This window comes from Apis laboriosa, unplaced genomic scaffold, assembly GCF_014066325.1.
Source record: "Apis laboriosa isolate Shangri-la unplaced genomic scaffold, ASM1406632v1 scaffold262_cov140, whole genome shotgun sequence".
In the NCBI taxonomy this organism is placed as follows: Eukaryota; Metazoa; Arthropoda; class Insecta; order Hymenoptera; family Apidae; genus Apis; species Apis laboriosa.
In genome coordinates, this window is record NW_025222562.1 from 130946 (window position 1) to 154108 (window position 23163).

The 23163-nt window shown below is 22.2% G+C and overlaps 2 protein-coding genes across 2 annotated transcripts; both read right to left on the minus strand.

The window, feature by feature from the left end:
- Positions 1-992: 992 nt before the first annotated feature.
- LOC122713665 lies at positions 993-3432 on the minus strand. The gene is made up of 6 exons (XM_043934339.1): positions 3137-3432; positions 2669-3069; positions 2466-2565; positions 2301-2402; positions 1250-1405; positions 993-1152 (listed from the first exon to the last, which is right to left on the minus strand). Exons 1-6 carry the CDS (start codon positions 3428-3430, stop codon positions 1093-1095), a joined length of 1113 nt encoding a protein of 370 aa, XP_043790274.1. The 5' UTR covers positions 3431-3432; the 3' UTR covers positions 993-1092.
- A 13949-nt stretch (positions 3433-17381) lies between these two features.
- LOC122713669 lies at positions 17382-19460 on the minus strand. Its single transcript, XM_043934343.1, has 6 exons — positions 19157-19460; positions 18692-19089; positions 18497-18596; positions 18337-18438; positions 17520-17681; positions 17382-17444 (listed from the first exon to the last, which is right to left on the minus strand). Exons 1-6 carry the CDS (start codon positions 19448-19450, stop codon positions 17382-17384), a joined length of 1119 nt encoding a protein of 372 aa, XP_043790278.1. The 5' UTR covers positions 19451-19460.
- Between the last annotated feature and the right edge of the window lie 3703 nt (positions 19461-23163).

Consider the following 23163-nt stretch of genomic DNA (forward strand, 5'->3'; position numbering starts at 1 on the left):
TATCAATAACATATGCAATTTTCAATATTTAATAAAAAAAATATTTTCATTATTATCTTGGAAATCAAAAAAATTATGAATTTAAAATTTTATTTCTTCTCTTCACTAAGTCATATTTCTCTGTCAATATGCTGATACTGTAAAAAATTCCAATACAATTCTATAAGATATCATATCTATTTTATATTAAGTTTGGGAATTTATTTTCAGAAATATCACATAATAAACAAAAAAGAAAACAAAAAGAAAAAAATAATTATCTATTTCTATATATATTACATAATCATTTCATATTATATCATGAGAAGTTTCATCCATAAATTTTCCATATTTCATTGATAAATATGATAATATCTTCAAAATTTAATTTATTTAACTACTACATTAAATAAAAGATTCTAATATTTTATTAAATATTATTTTATTATTATTTTATTATTTTATTATTATTAAATAAATATGTTCAAATATATGATCAAATATATGATCAAATATGATAATTAAGAAATAACTTAAAAATATCATTTTATGAATTGGCATTAGCTTCAAATTAATAAGAATCATAAATTAATAAATGCCATAATGTACAAAATAAATCTAATTTCATCATAAAAATGATCATCATTTTTTAAATATTTAAAACAATTTATACAATATCCATTCAATACGTATTCATTCAATTCCACTTGTCATCACATCATTTTTCTATTAAAACAACAATAACAATAAGAACATCATCATCATCATCATCAACAACGATAATAAAAGAAAAAATAAAACATATTTTTTGCATAATATTTATGATAATTTAATTTGTTAAATTAAATATTATTAATTTATAATTAAATATTTAAAATTTATAATTAAATATTAAAAAATTTAAAGTATTACTGTCATAGAAAAATTAATATTTCATTATATACGCATATTTATTTTCAATATAATACAAGAATATTGATAAATTCCATAATAATTTTAACAATTATGGAATTTGCTCATGATTATCATAATTATCATTACATATTTTCTAATAATGACTATTATAATGAAGACTTCATTATATATTAATAATTATTTAGAATACATTTATATTCATGTAATTTCTATCACAGCTCGTAAAGCTGTGAAAATAGAAAGAGCATTTGATACATACTGAAATGTTAATAATATATAATTAGGAATAAAATTAATAATTAGAAATACTTTATTCATTTATCAAAATGTATATTTGAATATTATTTTGTCTTACCGAACAACAATAACGTAAAGTAAGCTCTGGTAATAAAACATTAATGGAAAAAGTTACTGGTTTTTGATATGTCATCATTGTCAGCAAAGTTTTTTGCATATCTAATGTTTGTTCATACCATATTGAGTTGTATGCACTTCGTAAAACATTTATGCTCTAGGAATTATGAAAGATCAATTGTTCTGAAGAACTGAATTTTATAAATTATAGTTATAAATTTATAGTAATTAAATTTATAGTATTAATTGATAGTATTAAATTTAGAATTTTAAAATTTATAGTTAAAATATTTTAAAATGAATATTATATTTTTATAAAAGAAAATTATAATATTAAAGAAAAACATTTTTATTTCTATTTCGTTAAATTAATTTTTCTATATTTTTATATACTAAGCAATTGAACATAAAAATGAAAATAGATTTTTTCTAAAAATCAGACGAATCTATGAAATTGAAAAAATTTAGTTCATTGTTCAAATTATATTGTATTTAGAAATAAAATATTTTTTTATAAGAATTTCATATATTACATATATACTATTCATATATTACTATCCACTATTTTCATATATTACTATATATTTATTATTATATATCATTATTCATATATTACATTGATTTCAAAGTACAATTTTATAAATTCATTTCATTACAACATTAAATACGTATGAATTCATAAAATTCATAAAATTCATATATATATATATATATATATACAAGATAAATATCCAACTACAATATAATTTTCTGATATATCTTGAAATTATTGATATATTTTTTTCTTTAATCAAAATTAAAAATAAGAATTATTAAATTTCATATAATTAAATAATTTTCTAAAAAAATAGCACTATCTTTACTTTCATATTTTTCATCGCTTGTTTCTCTAATAAAAAATTCATAAAGAAAGTTAATTTAACGATATAAATTTTATTTTTCAAAATAATTTAGTGAATTATTGTATGATTTTAATTGATTAATAATAAATAATCATAAAAAATTTTTTATGATTATTTATTTTTATTATTTAAAATGTAAATGTGACTTACCATATCTTGCATGTGATCAGCTGGCCACGCATAAATATAAATTTGCACAAGAAGAGATATAGATATAGTTATGAATTCTATTTTCATAAATAATGGGCAATTCTGTTTATAAATCACAATATTAATTCATTATATTATAGACATAGCGATATAAATTTCACTTACTATGATCATTATAATACCAGATAAAGTCAGAGTAAATGTACTTATTGCTATAGCATAAAATACCAAAAAACGAATACAACTCACAACTTCTTCTGCGTATCTAAAAACCATTTAAAATAAATTTATTGTTTATTTAAAATTTTATTGTTTATTTAAAATAAACAATAATAAAATGAATAATTTAAGTGATACAAAAAACTCACCTTCTTAAAAATAATAATTTTTTAAGACAAACGATTAGCATATCAATACTTGTAATTTTTTGTAATTCCTTAATTAAACATTCAAATCTTGCAGTTGCAAACCAAAGAAGAAGTGCTCCAAATAAGCTTAAACATGTATGCGCAGCACATTGATAAGCAAAAAAAAATTGATGTGCGTATATAATGACATTTATTGTGGTATAATTAACTTGAAATGGATATTTTGTTCCCCATGGAAAAGAAATTGGCAAAAATATAGGTCCTAATACAAAAACAGTTGCAGTTCCATATATTAATGCAATAGTTCCTCCATAGAAAATATTACATTTTTTGACATACATGCACAAAATATCATATAGTTGTTCTTCTTTAACACATGTCATCATTTCTTCGACTACACGCTATAATTTATAAGTAAAATATATATCTTTTTAATCAAACACTAAAAATGAGTAAAAAAAAACTTACTTGTAAAGCGTTATATTTTATGAAGCATATGACAGTTTGTATAATATGTTTAAATGCACATATCAATAAGCAAATACATTGGAAAAGATTGATTAGATTATGCACATTCAAATGAATCGTGTAAATTAAAGGTAAAAGTACCATAAATGCGCTAATAACGGCACTAATTTGTAAAATTTTTATGCACATAATTTGTTTTCTGCTACTATTGACAGGAAGTGGCCAACAAAAAGACAAAGCCACGCTAAGCCAAATAATATAAATACTCTTTTCTGGAGTTACTTGTTTCAACATGGTTTCTAGAAACTGTTTGTCTTAAGAATTGAATGAAATAGAATTTAACTGATGCAATGATGCGATATGTAGAGGGTATTATTTAAATATAAAATATTTAATAAAGCATACTCAGTGTATCAACTAATAACATGTTAGTAATTTGTATTTTTCCTACTACTGGTCAACCAGATGGCAATAATTATTGATTGCATTATATATTACCATAACATATGGTATGAAACAGGTGCAAAGAGAAATCATTGCATCATGCACAGAATTAAAATTTTCTTCGAAGTATAATAATACTTAAAAGAAATATTTTTTCATAAAACGGAAAATGTTGCATATGATAATAATGCATACATTAAAATTATTTTGTCTATAATAACTTACATATTATATGATATTTATAAAATTTATAATTAAAGAGAATACTTATTAATGTATCGATTTATTTATTTTATTTCGTAATAATACGTATCTCTGATAAGATTGATAGTTTTCATAATGGTTTTCTATTGTCACAAAATACAGTTATTACGATAGAAATCTTCGAATGGAAAATTAAACTACTCTTCTAATATTTCTATCTCAGGCAAGAAGTATTGTTAATATATATAAATAAATATATAAAATAATCAAGACAATAATATAATAATAAAGTATGAAATATGTGAATTTTTCTGAATTATAATTATTTATGAAAACAAAACAGATACACTTTATAAAAGTTTTTAATTATAAAGTCAAAAAAATTTATTAGACTATCATAATTGAAACAATATAATTTTTTTTCTACTCATTTTTTTAAATCCGCATTATATTAGTTTTTTTACTACATTTATTTAACAAATATATATACATTTTATTTATTGAATATAATTGTTATTATATATAACTGTTATTTATTGAATATAATTGTTCACAGTTCAATGTTTAAAATTAGATTTTATTGTATGTAAAATTTTGGAAGTTTAATCTTTTCAACTGTCTTATTTCTATTAAATTATCAATAAGCTTTTCAATATATTTGGAAGATTTACTAATTTAAGTTTATATACATATTTTTTTGTATATTGATACATTCTAACTCTATATTTAAGTCATTAGAAAGATTTTTATTTCTCGTGTATGAAGAAGATGCTATTATCTCTGCTAAAAGTTTTATTTCGGAATCATTGAATGATATCTATTTTGAATTTATTAGAATTTTCGTATAGTTAAGTTCTATATATAAAGATAAATGCGACTTTATATAAAAGAAATTTATTCTCTAATAAAAACTGTGATTTAAGATAATTCATTTTATTTAATTTTATTTTCCAAATGTTATAAATATTTTTTCCAGATAAATTTTTTTATTTAAATGTATACTTAAATATCTAATATGATACTTTATTATTAATACTTCATTATTTTGATTTTCATTCTTGTTATATTTTTCATTTGCTTTGATTTCATGGATTTCTATAAGATTTTTGAATGCTTATGCAAAACTTATTCATATAAATAGTTGTAAATATACTATTTGAGATAGGAAAATCTGTTATAAAAATCTAATACAGAATTGATTCAAGGGCACAACTTGCAAAACAATCATTAGAATAGAAACTTGAAAAGCTATTAGAAAACGTTGTGAAAAAAAATATAAAAAAAAACTTTTCGACTTTTTTTTCAGATTGTAATAGAAAATAATAAATATATAGAAAATATAATTTAATTATATAATTATATTTTAATATCTATAAAGTACTTTGTGTTGCAGAAATTTTTGCTGTTTATGATAATTTTCAATTTAATTTTCAAGTCTATGTACTTTTTCAATTATTAAATGCTTCTCATACAATCCAAATTAATGTTGAAGAATTTTATTTTTTATACAACAAAAATTTTAATACATTTTATAATTATATTTTTCAAGAAATTTTGAGTAATAAAAGTAGCATTGATCTATATGACGCACTGAATATTTCATTGAAATTGACATAGAAAATATGCTATGTCTCAAGCCTTATGTTCATACATTCAGTCACGCCGAAGTATTCTTAAAAAATATACAATTTCAAGAGTCTTCTAAATTCTTCTTTTAAAAATACTATCCTTATACAACATCATTCTATATTCCTATTCAATGTCTTAAGAAAGATGTATTGTATTAAATGTTTCTGTGATATTTTTATTATTTCTAGTTCATATGTTATTCTTTTTAAAAGATTTTTTTATAGTTTCGTTTCTATATTTTCATTTTTATCTTCATATAAAATTTTTTTTAATCCTTTATTTAATTTATTAAATTTGTATATTAGGGATAAGTCCTTAAATACCTACCACTTTTTTTTTATAAATTTAATTTTTATTTGTTTGAGACAGTTTGAAATATTTATTATTTAGTTTTATTTGTTAAATATTTTGTATCAGAGTTATTCCTTTTTCGTCATTTGTATTTTTAAGTTGAAATTTTAGATTTACATATTTATTTTTTTATTATATTTATATATTTTTTTATTGAATTTTATCTAATCATCTAATAATTTTATGATCATGGAACGAAATTTTTCTTATTTTGTCTATTAGAGTCGAATTTATGGTTAATATAATCTTAAAGTGTAAATAAAAGATTGCAATTTAATTTTCTGATATATTTTTGTAACAAAAAATATCTAAAATTTGACATGTCGGAAAGCTAATGAGATATTGAGATACCAGTATTTACATTATTATATTCTTTCCATTGCAAAATTTTATAGAATTTTTTGTCCTTAGAATTGGCGAGTCTCAAACTCGAGATGCTTCGTGTAATTCCCTCAACAAATTTGTCTTCCAAAATTTAAAAGAAATTATCATATAGAATTTATTGATTTTGTCAATAAATCGAAAAAAACAGATATCCAATCTTATTTTTAAGGGTTAAAAAGACTTCAAATTTAATTAACAGGATTTAAGAGATCTAAATAGTATATTATCTTCTTCAATAATATTTAATATTCAATATTAATTTAATTTAATTATCTGTTTTTGCTATTATATTTCGTTACATTAGCATAACTTATGTTTTTTCTTTCTATATGATTTCGATATATATGTCTTTTATTGATTGACATGTTTCTAATTTTTTGTATTTTTTTATAATTGTTGTAATTTTTATAATTTGGATAAGCTTCATCATATAAAATACTTAATCTATCTTAATATCTATCTAATCTTATCTAATAATCTATCTAATCTTACTTATATAAAGTACTTAATAGATGAATGACTTTGAAAAAATATTTCTCATTCCTTGAAAAAATATTTCTCTGTATTTAACATATTTAACAATAGAATTTTATACAATATATTTTTATATGATTATATCATCATATCTTTGATATTGCTATAAATATAATAGATACGCGATTTCATATATTTTTATGATTGGATTTTTAATCAATAAAAAATAAGAATAAAAATTTCTTTATTTTCTAGTTATGGTTTTCTAGTTTATGTTACTTCTAATTTAAATATTTAAAATCTTTATTTTTTGAATTGTTTTTAAAACTTTAATTTTTCTTATATTTCTTTTTCTGAAATATTAAAATAAAATAATGTAGGTTTTTCTATTATCATTCTGTATGTTCTTTTTTCTTTTGGTTGATATGCAATATTTTTCTTTTTAAAAAAATGAATTAGTTTACAGCGTTACTGTTAAGGACTGAGCTTGTAAAGCGGTCGCGTAACCTGACTTTTATTTTTAACAATTCGAGTACCATTAATGGCCTAACAATAATTTATGAGAGGGCTGGTTTTCCTAATGTTTTTCAAATCTTTAATTTAAATAAAGATACCACAACAAAGGCCATTTCACAAGCCACATTTGCCATGCGATGGACCATCATGGGAGCGAACGCGAAAGTCTTGACCTGTATACGCTAGGACGCGACCTTGAAAGAGTCCATCCTTCGAGGCCGCCCTCCAATGCGACTATTGGTCCATCCAACTCTCTCTCACTATACATTTTTCCCGAAAAGCAAAAATTAGAGGAAAAAGCAAGGCTCGCGACAGTCTTGTAATTGAGTTAAAATAGAAATAGAAAACTGAAAAAATAAAATTCGACGACGACACAATATATATTAAAATATAGTTAGAATCATTACAATTAGTCGCAAAGAGTTAAAGTACCACCATTCGTTTACTCAAAGCTCATCTAATCTAAACTAGCTAATCTAAACGAATATACAGTCCTACAGTAGTAGGTGGTACTTCAAGCAGTAGTATCAATTTAGGCACCCCAATTGTGCAATATTCAAAGTCATTCACCATTTTCGACGTTAATAGTTATTTATTTATTTTTATTACATTTTTAGCAAGAAATTTACTTATAAAATCTTTTTTAAATATTTTTTAGTATTAAAATCTAATTTATGTTGTCAGTTTATAAATTTTTAAATATTCCATCTTCATTAGTATAAAAAATAGTTATTAAAAATATTTATTAATGTTGCAAACACAATTAGATTTGTTGGATTGAGAGAGAATCTTCACTTATAATAAAAAGTGAAAAAATATAACGCTGTATTTGAAATAATTATGTTGATTTAAGGAAAAGTAAAAAATAGCAATATATCTCTACTATCTATTATCACAATAACTAGAGTAATATAATAGCCACTTAAATTTCTTAAACATTAAGATAATCTTTTTTGTAACTACATATACAAAAATATCAAATATATATCTATTGAAATTACTATTATTTTAGTTAAAACTATTCATCATTCTATGAAACATTCTTTTAATTAATCAATAGAGATAATAGAATAAAAATTTAAAAAAGTCAACAATTCTAAATAATCATATATATATATAGAAAATTATTATTATTATATTAAATTATCTATCTTAATTTTCGCATATGTACATCCAAAATGTTTCAATTAAATTTTGATCATCTTGAATAACTGTTAAATGTTATGAAAATTATAAAATATGTAATTTAAAGGATTTAAAGGATTTTTGGAGGAGGAAGAAGCATATATCATAAAATATCTTTTTATAAATTTAGGATAAATTTAATTCAAAAATTACAAAAGTCACTTTGATTTTTTTAAACAGAATAATCTATTTTTGATATTATAAATCAATAGAAAAGTCTGTAAAATAAAATGTATTAAAGTTAATAGTGAATCTTATATTTGGCCAAACAATTTTTAATTATTCTTTATATTTATTATTAAGAAACTAAAATAGGTATTCGAATTGATATTCTTCAATTTCAATATAATGCATTAATACTTGTTATGATTTTATCAATAATTTTTGTAACAAATAAAAATAATTATTTATTGTATAGAAAAATTATTATTATTATTATTTAAAAAAAATGATTTTTTTCTACAAAATATTTTATTTGCGAATAAGGCTATCTTTATTAATTTTAAAAAACATACTTTCACAAAGCATTAGATAAATTGATTAGCAACAATAATAGAGTATGAATATGATGTCGTATATTCAAGAAGATAATTGGATCATACTTGTCATTAGTGAAAATTTAATGAAAATACAGATTTTCTAATAGAAAAGACAATTTTTCAATCAATAAATCAATTGCAGATAGAGAATTTTCAAGACCACTGCATTCATTTAATCTTAATATTAAAATCTAATCGATTAAACTAACTTTAAAAAATAAAACTTAATCAATGACATAAGAAAATATTAACAAAAATGATTCAAAAAAACGTATAATATACTTTACGAATACTTAAAAATATTATTTCATATAATATAATGTCTCTGATTTGAAAATCTTCTTTTGCTAATTTGAAATATTTTCTATTAATTTAAAATATTTTTTTATTTTCTTTCATTTGATTATTATTCATTATATGTCTTTATAAAAATATTTTTATCAGGAAATTTTGTATATCAAAATTGATATAAAGTATATATAAAGGGTATAAGTATATATATATATATATATATATATTTAATTTTCATAACATTTTTCTTACTACAAATAATAATATGTCATTTATGATAGCAAAATTTGATATACAAAATGTCTCAAAAATAAAAAGAATTAACAGATTAACTAATAGATTAACTATTATACTAATGAGCTATGAAAAAACATTAATAAATCACAGAGCACATAGTCGAGCTGTGATGATAGCTTTGAATATATACTGCCGACCAATCTCGATAAACAAGGCCAAGTTCATTGAAAGAAGTGTATTAAATTAAATATTTTTTTATCGAAAAAAAAAATTTTACTTTATTCAAGGAAAAGTTTATTCAAACTGATTAATTACTATTCAGTAGAATAAATAAATTACATTTATTCAATATTGAAAATGAATATAAAAAAATAATATGATATAAAAAAATAATATATATTTGAAATAGAAAAATAAATGATAAATGATGAGCCTATATAGCCTATATAAACCTACCTTATATAAATTATAAAACAATTCATCAAATAAGGTAATAAGATAATATAAATAATGTTATAAATGTGTTAAAAAAAAGTTATAAATAAAGTTATAAAAATTATAAAATAAATAAAATCAGTTATTTATGGAAAATTCAATTTGAATTTTGAAATATACCATAAGATTACTTTTGTCTAGATGTTCTTTCTTCTGCAATCTAATCCCGCAATTGGAGAAGACTATGGTTGCACTATGCTCAATATCGGAGCATAAGAAGATTCGCTTATAGAAAATTATGTAAACATATAGCGCAATATGAAGCATCCATGTGAGCGCAGACTTGATGGCGAGACGTCGTAGAATTGATATGGCACAGAAACACTCCAAAACAACTGTGAACTTAAGGTCAAGATTTGCGTTATTCGGAAGATGAATGTTTCATGACCAATCATTTATCTGAAGCCAAAAAGATCCTACGATGATGCGCTGAGAGGAACTGTTGCGAAGCAAGGTTTGTCATTTCACTCTCACCGCACCATCGGACTTAGCGTCTCGCTGATTCGATTACTCTCTATGAATCTCTTTATGTTCTCACAAAATCGTACACTTTGGCATATGCTTCCGCCAAAAGATGGAAGAGCAGCAACTCCGCCAGTATCATCGCCACAGCATAGAAGATTATGTGGTATTGTTTAACGATTCTGATGATGTACTGGCACGACACTTGCCACAATTTATCGGTGCCACGAGAGTTTGTCATCAGATCTGCAGCTCACACACGCGCTCTGTATAGCATCATTCTCTGCATAACTTCTACATAGAGGCAGCGAACCTTCTCATCTTTGTACTGCCGGCGGCCGTATCAGTATAGCATGTGACTCTAAAAAAATAAGCATTCGAGAACAGCCTTGATCTGGTGAGACAGATAAGAACGGATTTCTCCCTATCAGCCATCGTTACATCTATGCTGATGGGGAGAAACAATAGATATGCAGCAATCTTCTGAAACAGTCATATTGCAGAAAGAAAGCAACCCGCTTCAAGGTAAAGAATCAGAGGAAAAGATGATGGCGCTCTCTTCCAACGATAAGTTAAAGCTTTACTCAGAAAGATGTACTACAGAACAATGTAGTATGAGCTTTACATTCACGAATACGCAGGCCTAAAACACCGTTTGGCCCATGATGGTCTATACTATTGAACTCGAGCAGTATTTCACAGTTATGTGAGTGTTAATGTAATGAAATAAAGTTGAATTTAATTAAGTTGAATTGAGTTGATTTCAGTTCAATTCAATTCATTCAATTCAATTGAGTCGAGTCGAATCGAGGTGAGATAAGATGAGATGAGATGAGGTAAGGTGAGCTGAGTTGAGTTGAGCAGAATAAAGATAGATGATAAATTTGACCTTCAAAGACAGATGGATTTGACGTCAATTCCATTTGTTCTTGAAAGATAATTCCACTTGATTTTGAAGATCAACTTCATCTGAATTTAAAAATCAATTCTACTCTATTGAACTTGAAGATCAAATCTTTCAAAGACGAGCACTAGAAGTATTCGCTAAGAGTTCCCGGTGCTTCCCGGAGGTCCTAAAGAAGATCACTATGAAGATTTATTTTTCCGATAAAAGTCTAGCATCTCAGTTTTCTCTCCCCTCCCCTCAGGGGAACTAAGGTATTCTATGAGGGTATCCTATTCTATAAGGATTTTCCCCATAATAAAAAGAAGATATAGCTGAATGATTCTACTCATTGTAGAAAGAATAAATTTTCTTTTCCTATTGTTATTAAATCATTTACAAGTGCCTATTGAACTTGAACTATGTATTAAACTTATTTTTGTTTTGTTATAACTACTGTAGATATTACTGTAGATATTCCTTACTCTAATATAATTAGTATGCTGAAATATTTAGTGAATTAGATAATGATCTTCCGATATTTACGGTCAATATATCACCAATCAAGATATAGAAAGATTTATCGGGATCAGATAAGATCATAGAGAAATTAGGGAATGAAAATTCAGGTAGGATTTTCTTTAAATTAGCAAAATGTATAGTTCTTTAAATGTTAGTTTTTATTTGCAAACAATATGCCGCTAATTATATTTTATAGAGTTCATTTTGTTTTCTATAGCCAAAATATAACGCATGCGAAAAATTCAAATGCCATTCTATGCTGTATTTTTCCAATGCAATATTTTTATATTATATATCTTTATAATAATATCTTTATATTACTCTTCAAAAATACTAGTAAAGTACTAGTAAAAGTACATACTCATGCAACTTATTTCACATGCCTATAAAAATCGAATTCCATTGTCCGAAAATATTGTCCTGAATAATTTTGGCTATAAATTAACATACTCGTGTTAAACGTGTTAAAGACGGATCTGCATAGAAAATTACAGATAGAAAACGATCGCGCCGACATTACGCCGCAAGTAATTGACTCACTTTATATTGAATGAATAAAAATTTTGAAACATCTTATTATCTCTTACATTTTTCTATGATTTTCTTCAATATTTGCAAACTATGAACCAATATCATTGCTCACTCAACGATAATATTATTTATTAATATAATATAATATTTATTATTATATTACATATAATATATTATTATATATATGTATAATATGGAATATATTATTATATTACATATTATTATATTATATATATATATTATTATTATTACGAGAACCTTGCTGATGTTGCTCTATATAATAATATCCAAAATGTACTCGCTCCGATAAACATGTTTATTCTTATATACTAATTAAACTAAGAATTGATTAATCCTATATGTGGCGATATCTTTAATTTTTCTAATTAACAGGAGATTCGATATATCTATTATAATTTTATCTATAATCAGATATAGGATGCTGATGCTAAACTTACTTCATCTGGAAAAAATATTAATATATGTTATGAAATTAATAAACTCCCGATAATCGAAATATTTAATTTTTTGTTCGTCATACTTTATTGCCAATTTTTTATATTTTTGCGTAATGAAATTATGCTGAAAGTTTGAATTTAATAGAATTCAACTTTTCTGTTTATTTCTATAAATGCGATTGATAATATGATATTTTTTTCATAAATGGAAATATTTTTTTCAATAAATGAAATACAATATTTGTGATACAAATGAAGTTGATATATTTGTTGTATTATTCTAACTATTCTTTTTCAATCCGAAACTTTCTGTAGAAGAAACTTTGTGTTTTTCTGTTCGAAGATTATGTTGATGTAATAATATGTAATGTTTGCACTTATGAAATCAACATGTTTATTCTAATTGTAAAATCCCAAATGAAGTAAAATCTTACATGCTGTAATATTTTTTGTTTTTTTTTTTCTAAGTTTAATTTTTTGAACATCTTCTATTGTAATAAAGGGTGGTTATCCAGATAAGATGAACATACAGAAGAGATATAATTGCAAATACTGCTGATTGTTCCGATCGATATACTGATGGATTTGTTTCATGTTGAGCTTAGAATGTTGTTGATTATTCGCCGTGAAATTTTTTAAATATATTGACCGATTCTCTAAGAAATCGCAGAAATCCTTGAATATAAGCTTATGCATTAAAGTTAATATCCGCTTTTTTTTTAGACTCTCCTAATGTCCAAAAAAAAAAAAATAAATTTCTAAAAAGATACAATACAAAGATTTCCAATACGAAAATATTTTACGATTTTGTCTTTTACTGTCTAATTTCTCAACATGAGAACATGATTGTTCGTGTTATCAAATTAATAAATCCTGTTAATATGATGCAGGATTTATTTTTAATCGATAATAATTTTTAAAACACGCTCACGTGATGACGGCGTTCATCTCATATCGCGTTTGTTTTTCAAATTAGCCTATATATATACTATATACTATATATATATATAGTTTGTTTTGAATACGTCCAAAGATTGAATTATTATTACAAGTAGCGTAATTCTTTCGTTGCCTGCAAATAATCTTTGCAAGTTCGAATCTTTTCATTCACTATTCTGAATCAATAAGATAAAAGTATATTTGAAGTTGATTCAATCTTTGGTACTTTTTTTCATCATTGGAAATCTTTTTGCGGCGAAATTATTAGATATTGCTGCTGGGTAACAATATTCGGAAGACATAATCGAACTTAACAATGAAAAAAGACTCTTTTTTCTCTTTATTGACGTGCGCCTCCTGTGGCTTCTGATTTTCAAAATCATCGCGAAAAGCTACATGCAATGATTCTAACTCGATACATGCGATAATTTATTCTATGCTGTAAATGCTATAATATCTGTCTTAAGAATTTTATACATCATACATTTTTAAGCGCTATAAATGCTACCAATTGCAATTCGGATTCTTTGAAGAATTTCTTAAATTTTGTCACCGATATCGTAATGAAACTACATTCACTCACTAATGTTGTCAATTGAATTCCATCTCCGCTAAGCAATGAGAATTCACTTATCCGAATTAGATGGCAAAATAGATTAATGATGCTAAAAGTTGATTGTTGTCAAAATATTGGTTATGAAACGGCAAGTTGAGATTTGATGCTGTTGTGCTGAATGTCGTTGAATGTAAATGGATGTAGCTTTCTGTGTTGATGGCTTCTTTTCAGAATGAATCAGCAACACAGTAATGGATCTCTAATAATGAAGTTGAATGAATTCCTTCCTAATGATAATTCCTATTATTAATTACTTAATGGGTATTGATTTAGTTGAGTTTATTTCTGAATTCATTTCTTGATTATGTTGAATGACTGAAAGAATCGAATATTAAAGTCCAACAAAATGTGACTTTAAATATTGCACGAAAAGGAATGTCTTGACTAAATACTATCGCTCAAAGGATGTGTTATAAGATTATGTAACTGTTTATATTGTTTTGAATGAGTTTAATGATAATCGACTTTATATTATTTTTACGACTAATTGATAACTGATTGAATTCCGCAGTTTCTATCTGATATTTAATTGCTAACCAAATGTAATTTGATTTCACGGTTTTCAGATCGGAATCTATATTTTGACTTATCTAAATTGAATATATTTGACTTCTACGATAACTAATTGCGATTTGATATGAATTCTGATTTTTGCGGAAATTGTTGCAGATTTTGCTTTTATCTTCAATAATTATTTTTGGCGAAAATGTAGTTAAAAGAGGATGAAAAAGAGTTAATAATAAATGCGATTTTCAGGAATAGCAAAATTCATGCAATCGTTTTTTTCTGGAAGTCGTTATAAAGCATGGCGCACAAATATAATTTGCAATCATCATTATTTTATTTTAATCTCTTGAATAACTGCTTTTGAAAGTTTGGAATGTAAATTATATTTATTTGTAAATTATTGCTAAAAATTTAAATTGAGGAAATATAAATTATTGAAAATAATAAAGTTATTGAAAAGTAAAATAATAATTTAAACTATCTTAGCCGTTTCAGTCTTAGTTTTTGTCTTTAATAAAAATATTATATTTATTATTTATTATATAATAAATAAATAAAAATAAATAATAAATAATAAATAAAAATTTCTCACTTTTGACATATTTGGAATCTTTGATAAAATTAAGTTAAAATGATAGTTGCGATGATTAATTTTTATTCATAACTAGTTGATCGTTTCTCAAATAATTTCGATTAGTTTCATCTGGCACAGTAAATTGAAGTTATTCAAAAGTTCGAATTACAAATTGAAGTAATTTTATTTTTAACTTTAATTAAAATTTTACTTGTCTAGTTATAGTAAACAATGTGCTTTTTTTTTGCAAATCAGTATTTCAAAACATGTTACATGAAGTAAAATTTTTATGATATTCTTATGATGTAACCAGAAAAGAATAAAATTTCATATGATGAAATGTGTGAATTATCACGAAAAAATTGAAAAAAGAGGCAAATATTTTAGATTCAAGAATTTATCAAGATATTAATAAAAAACTATATATTGAAATTATTAAAAGCTGCATAGACAAATATCATTAACATAATTATTTTCATTATATCATTTGTCATTGTATATCGAATTAAATCATACATAACTGATAACATAATGACAGCTTTGTCATTATCTATAGCGTATAAGTTTTTCATTCATCTAAGTTTTACGCAAAACTTTTAAATGTTTTCATGAATATTCACAAATATTTGTAACTTCCACGAGAACTGCTTTCAATTAATTCCTACTTAACTTAATACCCAACACAAAATAGTTTCAATTCGAAATATGTCCATAGCAATTGTAGAGCAAATATTTTTACATTATTTTTTTTTTACTTTTGTTTGTACTTCATATTCTTTTAAAAATATTAATTCCAATTTTTTATTCCAACAATGAAATAATTAAATCAAACATAAATCTATATAAATATTTGATTTAGTATAAGTATTAGTATTTAATAAATCATATATTTTTAATTTTTGAAAAAAACTGTTAAATTTTTGATTGATTATAAATAAAATATCTTAAGATAGCAAGCATTTTTTCACTTAGTCACTTGAATACCATTATATTATAGCAAAAACATATCACATTAATAATATCTTAATAGTATTATTGAATACATTAATAACGTCTATATATACAATTTTTAACAGATGTTATTAAAAGTTTTTCAATAATATTTTAAAAACCAATAATTCATTCCAAATATCGTACCGATTCGCCATCGGTATTATATGGAATTATAGTCTCATAAGATATATTTATTTTGTATCTTATTTGAGATTTATTTTGAAGGATATCACATAGGATATAGGATATAAGATTAGTTAAAAAGTAATTAGTTAGATATATATAATTTTTTATTAAATAGGATATTTCATCTATAAATTTTTTATATCTCGTTTATATATGTGATAATATTTTTGAGATTCAATTTATTAAATTATTATTAAATAAAAGATTTTTGATATTTTATGTTGTTATTATTAAAGAAATATAAATTACGAAATTGGTAAAAAAATAACAGTATTTCACAAAAGAATTTAAAGAAGTAGAAAAAATTCTATCTAGAAGTATGAAAAAAATTATTTATATATCATTATATGAATTGACACCAACATCAAATTAGAAATAATTAAACATGTCATGATGCAACTACAAAAAAATCTAATTTTATAAAAAATGTTACATCATAAGAATATCATAAAAATGTTCTTCATTTTTTAAATATTTACTGTATGTTGATTTAATACATATTCTAATTAAAAAAATGATAAAATTAAAAAGAAAATAAAATTACTTTTTGTATAATACAATAATTTTATTTAATTAAGTATACTGAAATATTAGTAAACTTTATGTTTTATTAATATAAAAAAATTAATATATAGATATACAAATATATTTATTTTCAATAATATAAGAATATTGATAATTTTAACAATTATAGAATTTATAGAATTATAAAATTTCATGATCATTTATCACATTTTCTAATGATGACTATCATAATGATTATTATTATGATTATTATTATTATGATGAAGACATATTATATAACAATTTAAAATACATTTATATTCACTTATCTTCTACCACGGCTCGCAGAGCTGTGAAAATAGAGAAAGCATTTGCCACATACTGAAATGTTATTAATTTATATTTAATTCTGTTTACTTTACTCCTTCATCATAATGCACATTTTGAATGTTGAATTTATCTTACCGAACAATAATAACGTAAAGTAAGCTCTGGTAACAGAACATTAATGGAAAGAATTACTGGTCTTTGATACATCAATATAATCAGCAAATCCTTTTGCATATCTAAGCTCTGTTCATACCATATTGAGTTATATGCACTTCGTAAAATGTTTATACTCTAGAAATTATGAAAGATTGATTATTTTTAAGAAAAAATAAATCTTATAAATTGCACACCGTAAATGAATTTAAATATTTTAAATTAAATATTGTACCTTTATAAAAAAATTATATAACATATATTGAAGGAAAACATTTCTATTTTTACTTTGTTAAGTTAATTTATATATATTTTTATATATTAAAAAAATGAATGTAAAAATGGATTTTTTCTAAATCAGATTTATTATTTTATTGCACTTTGAATAAAAAATTATTATTAATATTAAATTATTTAATTCAAAGTACCACTTCATCACTTATAACAATATTATCATACATCGATTCAACAAATTCATTAAACAAATAAATAAAATAAAAAATATTCAATCATACAATTTTCTGATATATCTTGAAGCTAGTATATTTTTTTCTTTAATTTAATTTTAAAATTAAGAATTATTAAATTCAATACAATTTACTTAGAAAAAAGAAAACCAAACTTTTCGTGATAAAAAACTCACGTAATGATAAAAAATCCACAAGAAAAATCAATTAAACAATATAAATTTTATTTTGCAATACAATCTAACTGAATTATGAAACTTTTCTTAACGAATAACAATTTTTCGTGATCCGTTAATTTTGTAATTCAAAATATGAATATAACTTACTGTATCTTGTATGTGATCAGCTGGCCATGCATACATATAAATTTCCATGAGAGAAGACATACATATAATTATGAATTGAATTTTTACAAGTGTTGGCGAATTCTGTTTATAAATTGCAATATTAATTCATCGTAGTCATAGTATCATAAATTTTACTTACTATGATCATTATAATACCAGATAAAGTCAGCATAAATGTGCCTACTGCTATAGCATAAAATACCAAAAAACGAATACAGCTCACCACTTCCTCTGCATATCTAGACAAAAAAATTACTTAAAATTATACTTTAAATACTTTAAATTATTTAAAATAAACAAAAAATGAATAATTTAACTAACATAAAAAACATACCTTCTTAAAAGTAATAGTTTTTTAAAACAAATGATCAACATATCAATATTTGTAATTTTCTGTAATTCTTCAACTAAACATTCAAATCTTGCAGCCGCAAACCAAAGAAGAAGTGCTCCAAATAAGCTTAAGCATATATGTGCAGCACATTGATAAGTAAAGAAAAATTGATGGACGTATATAATATTTCTTGAGGTATCATTAATTTGAAATGGATATTCTGTTTCCCATGGAAAAGAAATTGGCAAGAATGTTGGTCCTAGTACAAAAACAGTTGCAGCTCCATATGTTAATATAATAGTTCCTCCGTAGAAAATATTACATTTCTTGACATACATGCATAAAACTTTATGTAGTTGTTCTTCTTTAACACATGTCATCATTTCTTCGACTACACGCTATAACTTGTAATTAAGATATATATCTTTTTAATCAAATAATAAGAATAAATTAATAAAAACTTACTTGTAAAACATCATATTTTATAAAACATATGATAGTTTGTATAATATTTTGAAATACACATATCAATAAACAAATATATTTAAAAAGATTGATTAAATTGTGTATATTCAAGTGAATTGCGTAAATTAAAGGTAAAAGTACCATAAAAGCGCTAATTATGGCACTAATTTGTAAAATTTTTATACACATAATTTTTTTTCTGGTACTACTGGCAGGAAGTGGCCAACAAAGAGACAAAGCTACACTAAGCCAAACAATATAAATACTCTTTTCTGGAGTTACATATTTCAACATAGTTTCAAGAAATTATTTCTCTTAGGAATCAAACCAAATATAATTCAACTGATACAGTAGTGAGATATGTAGGATATTATTTGAACATAGAATATTTAATAAATAATACTCAGTGTATCAACTAATAACATGTTGGTGATTTCTTGTAACACATTCTTTCTGGTAAACCGATGGTAATAATTATCGATTGCATTATATATTAGCGTAGCATATGTTGTAAGACAGATGCAAAGGGGAATTATTTTGCAACAGAACTAAAATTTTCTTGGAAGTAGTATTTAAAAAAATATTCTTTTACGTAAAACAAAAAACAAATATTTTTTCTATAATAGCTTAAACGTGATATTTATGAAAAACTACAGTTAAAGAGACTTTAATGTAATTTAATCGTATAGTAACAATATACGTTTCTCATAAAACTGATAGTTACAAAATAGAAATATTACGATATGAATACAATCTTAAACGATAAATGGAAAATATAAATAATTACTAATATATAATAGATATTTAATCAGAATTCGTGACAAAATGAATAATAATACAAATAATCAAAATATGTGAATAATTTTTGTAGTTAAAATAAACAAATATGACTTATAAAATTATTTTTACTTAAAAATAAGAAATTTTACCAAAATATCATGGAATAATTTAATGACAAACATATTTATATTATAAGGTATTTTATTTTATAAGATAATTTTTTTTGAGATATGACTATATAATTTAGAAATCAAATATATTTTCACTGAAATAAATTTATTGAAATGTATTATTGCAAGATTATTTTAATGTATTATTGCTTATTATTTTATGGAATATTCTTTTGATTAATTAACACAGAATAAAAATTTTGAAAAGTAACAATTCCAAAGAATTATATACATATATATGTATATACAAAATGAAAAACAAAAATATTATTGCTATTATTAAATTATTAAATTGTCTATTTCAATCTTCACATATGCAATAGAATATTAATTAATTTGATAAAAATAATATATAATAATAAATAAAATTATTAAATAAAGTACATTTTATATTATTAAAATTTTAAGATGTGGAATGTAAACATATCATAAGGTATTTGCTTTTTTATAAAGATTTTTTTTTCAAGATTACTTTGATTTTTTCTAAATGGAATAATTTATTCTTTAAAAATGTATTAAAACTAATAATGAATCTGAATCTTATATTTTTACATATTTTTCAATATATTTATTTTTAAATATATATTTAACGAATTATTAACAAAATAATTTTTAATATGTACTTATTATTACGAAATTAGCTGCTAGAAGTAAATAGCTGCTCGAATTGATATCATTTAACTTCAATATAATATGTTCATAGTTGATTTTATCAAAAATTTTTATAAATAAATAAAATAGTTATGTATTATATTATTATTATTATTATTACTTGGAAAAAATGATTCTTTCCTATAAAATATTTTATTTACATTTTTATTAATCACATATTAATTTAAAAAAAAACATGTATTATTGATCACAAAGCATTAGATAATTTCTATCTACATTACTAATTTACTAATTTCTGTTAACAACAATACAATATCAATTTTATAATATAGTATATTCAGTAATAAGATAATTGAATCACATATTCATGAATACTAGAAGAAATGCAAAAGTTTATGGATATATTATTAGACTTGTTATAGATGTATAACAATATATCCGCTTATTAATATAATTCAGCATTATAATTGTTGCATATTAGAATTACAAACAATTCCCAGAAACAATTTCCCAGTCGATAAATCGATCGTAATGATGAAAATTTTTAATGAGGAGAATTTCCGTGGTAGATTCATTAGATTTTAGTCTGTTAGATTTTTTCTTGTGAAGAATTTTAAAAAATAAAATGTACTTTAATTCATCTATGACATAAGAAAATATTAAACAAACAATTTAAAAAGTGTGTGATATGCATACTTCATAAATATTTAAAAATGCTGTTTATTTATTAAAAAGTAAATTTATTTTAATTTATAATATATATATTAATTTATAATATATAAATATATATTAAACATTACTTTATTAATATTTCATTAAATATGAGATTTAGATTACTAGATCATTTCTAGATACTAGATCATTCCATTTAAAAAAATGAACATAAAATCTCTAAAAAATCACTGAGAAATCACTACTAAAAAAATACTTTTATAAAATATTCTCTTCAAAGCTATTTTAATTCCATATTTTATAAATTTCATAAAATTCATTACAACATTCAGCAATTATTGATTATTTGAAATAATCAAGTTAGATGAAACATTTTATTAGATATCTAATTAGTAACAAAAGATAAAAAATTTCTTCGATATTTTAAATATATAGAAAACAGAAAAATATCATCATCTAAAATATTTTTATGATATTATTCTGTTTTCTCTTAATAAGTATTATTTTTTTATTTTTTTATTTTATAGAAATCAAGAAAAGTATTGAATTAATTCTAATAAAAGATTATATTAATCTTGAAATTAATGAATTTATAATAAATTCATTTATAATAATTTATAATAAATTAATTAATTTATAATAAATTAAATTAAAGAATTTATGAAAAATAATTTTATAAATATTTATACAATTTACAATTAAAGAAGATTGAAAAAGAAAATTATTTTATTAGAAAAAACATATTAGAAAAACATTCAATTAATCGAAAGATTATTTTATTAAAAAAATATACAATTTAATTGTGATTTGAAAATTTATATATTTTCTTGCTAAAATATTTTCTTATTTTCTTTTATTTGATTTTCATTCATATATATACATATTACATGATACATACTACATATATATATGATAATATATTTTTTATATATATATATATATATATTTCATTCTTATCTCAAAATTTCACAAATCAAAATTAATATAAAATTTATATATTTTTTTGTTTATATAACACTTTTATTTCTAAATAATAATGATAATGATAATGATAATGATAATGATAATAATAACAATAATATATTATCTATGGTTAGTTAGACATCAGAACTTGATACAAAATATTCTAAAAATAATGAAACACCGATTAATTTTTTTAATTTTATTCTAAAGATAATTTCAAGTAATACTTTCCTTTGCAAAAACTTTTTGTTTATGGTTTTGTTAATGACTTATTAATAAAAAAACACTGATCAATTACATAAACTAATAGAATCGCATCTAATGAGTCGATTTCGAAGAAAAATCAAGTAACATGTATTGAAAAAAATATTATAAATATAAATATATTTTTATTAAAATATTGAATTTATTTTTCATTCAAAAATTGTAAATTTTTTATGTAAAAAAAATATATGTAATATTTTTTTAATTAATGAGCGATAAATGTGTTTGAAATAAAAAATAAACAATTTAATAAATTATAACATTTATCTTATTATCGTATATATTTAACATTAATCGTATTGTGGTATCCTTAACATTGAACATTAAATTTTTGATAGATTTGCATATAATACTAAACTGATCAAATATTATAGATAAAATATTATCATAAAATAACATAGATGAAGGCAATGTATTATTAGATCAATGCATTTATCGTTCATTTCACTACACAATCATTCACATTGATCATATCACATTAATTTAGTAGGAGAATTGATTTTAATTTTTTTTAATTTTCCATTCATATTATTACATTTTAGCATT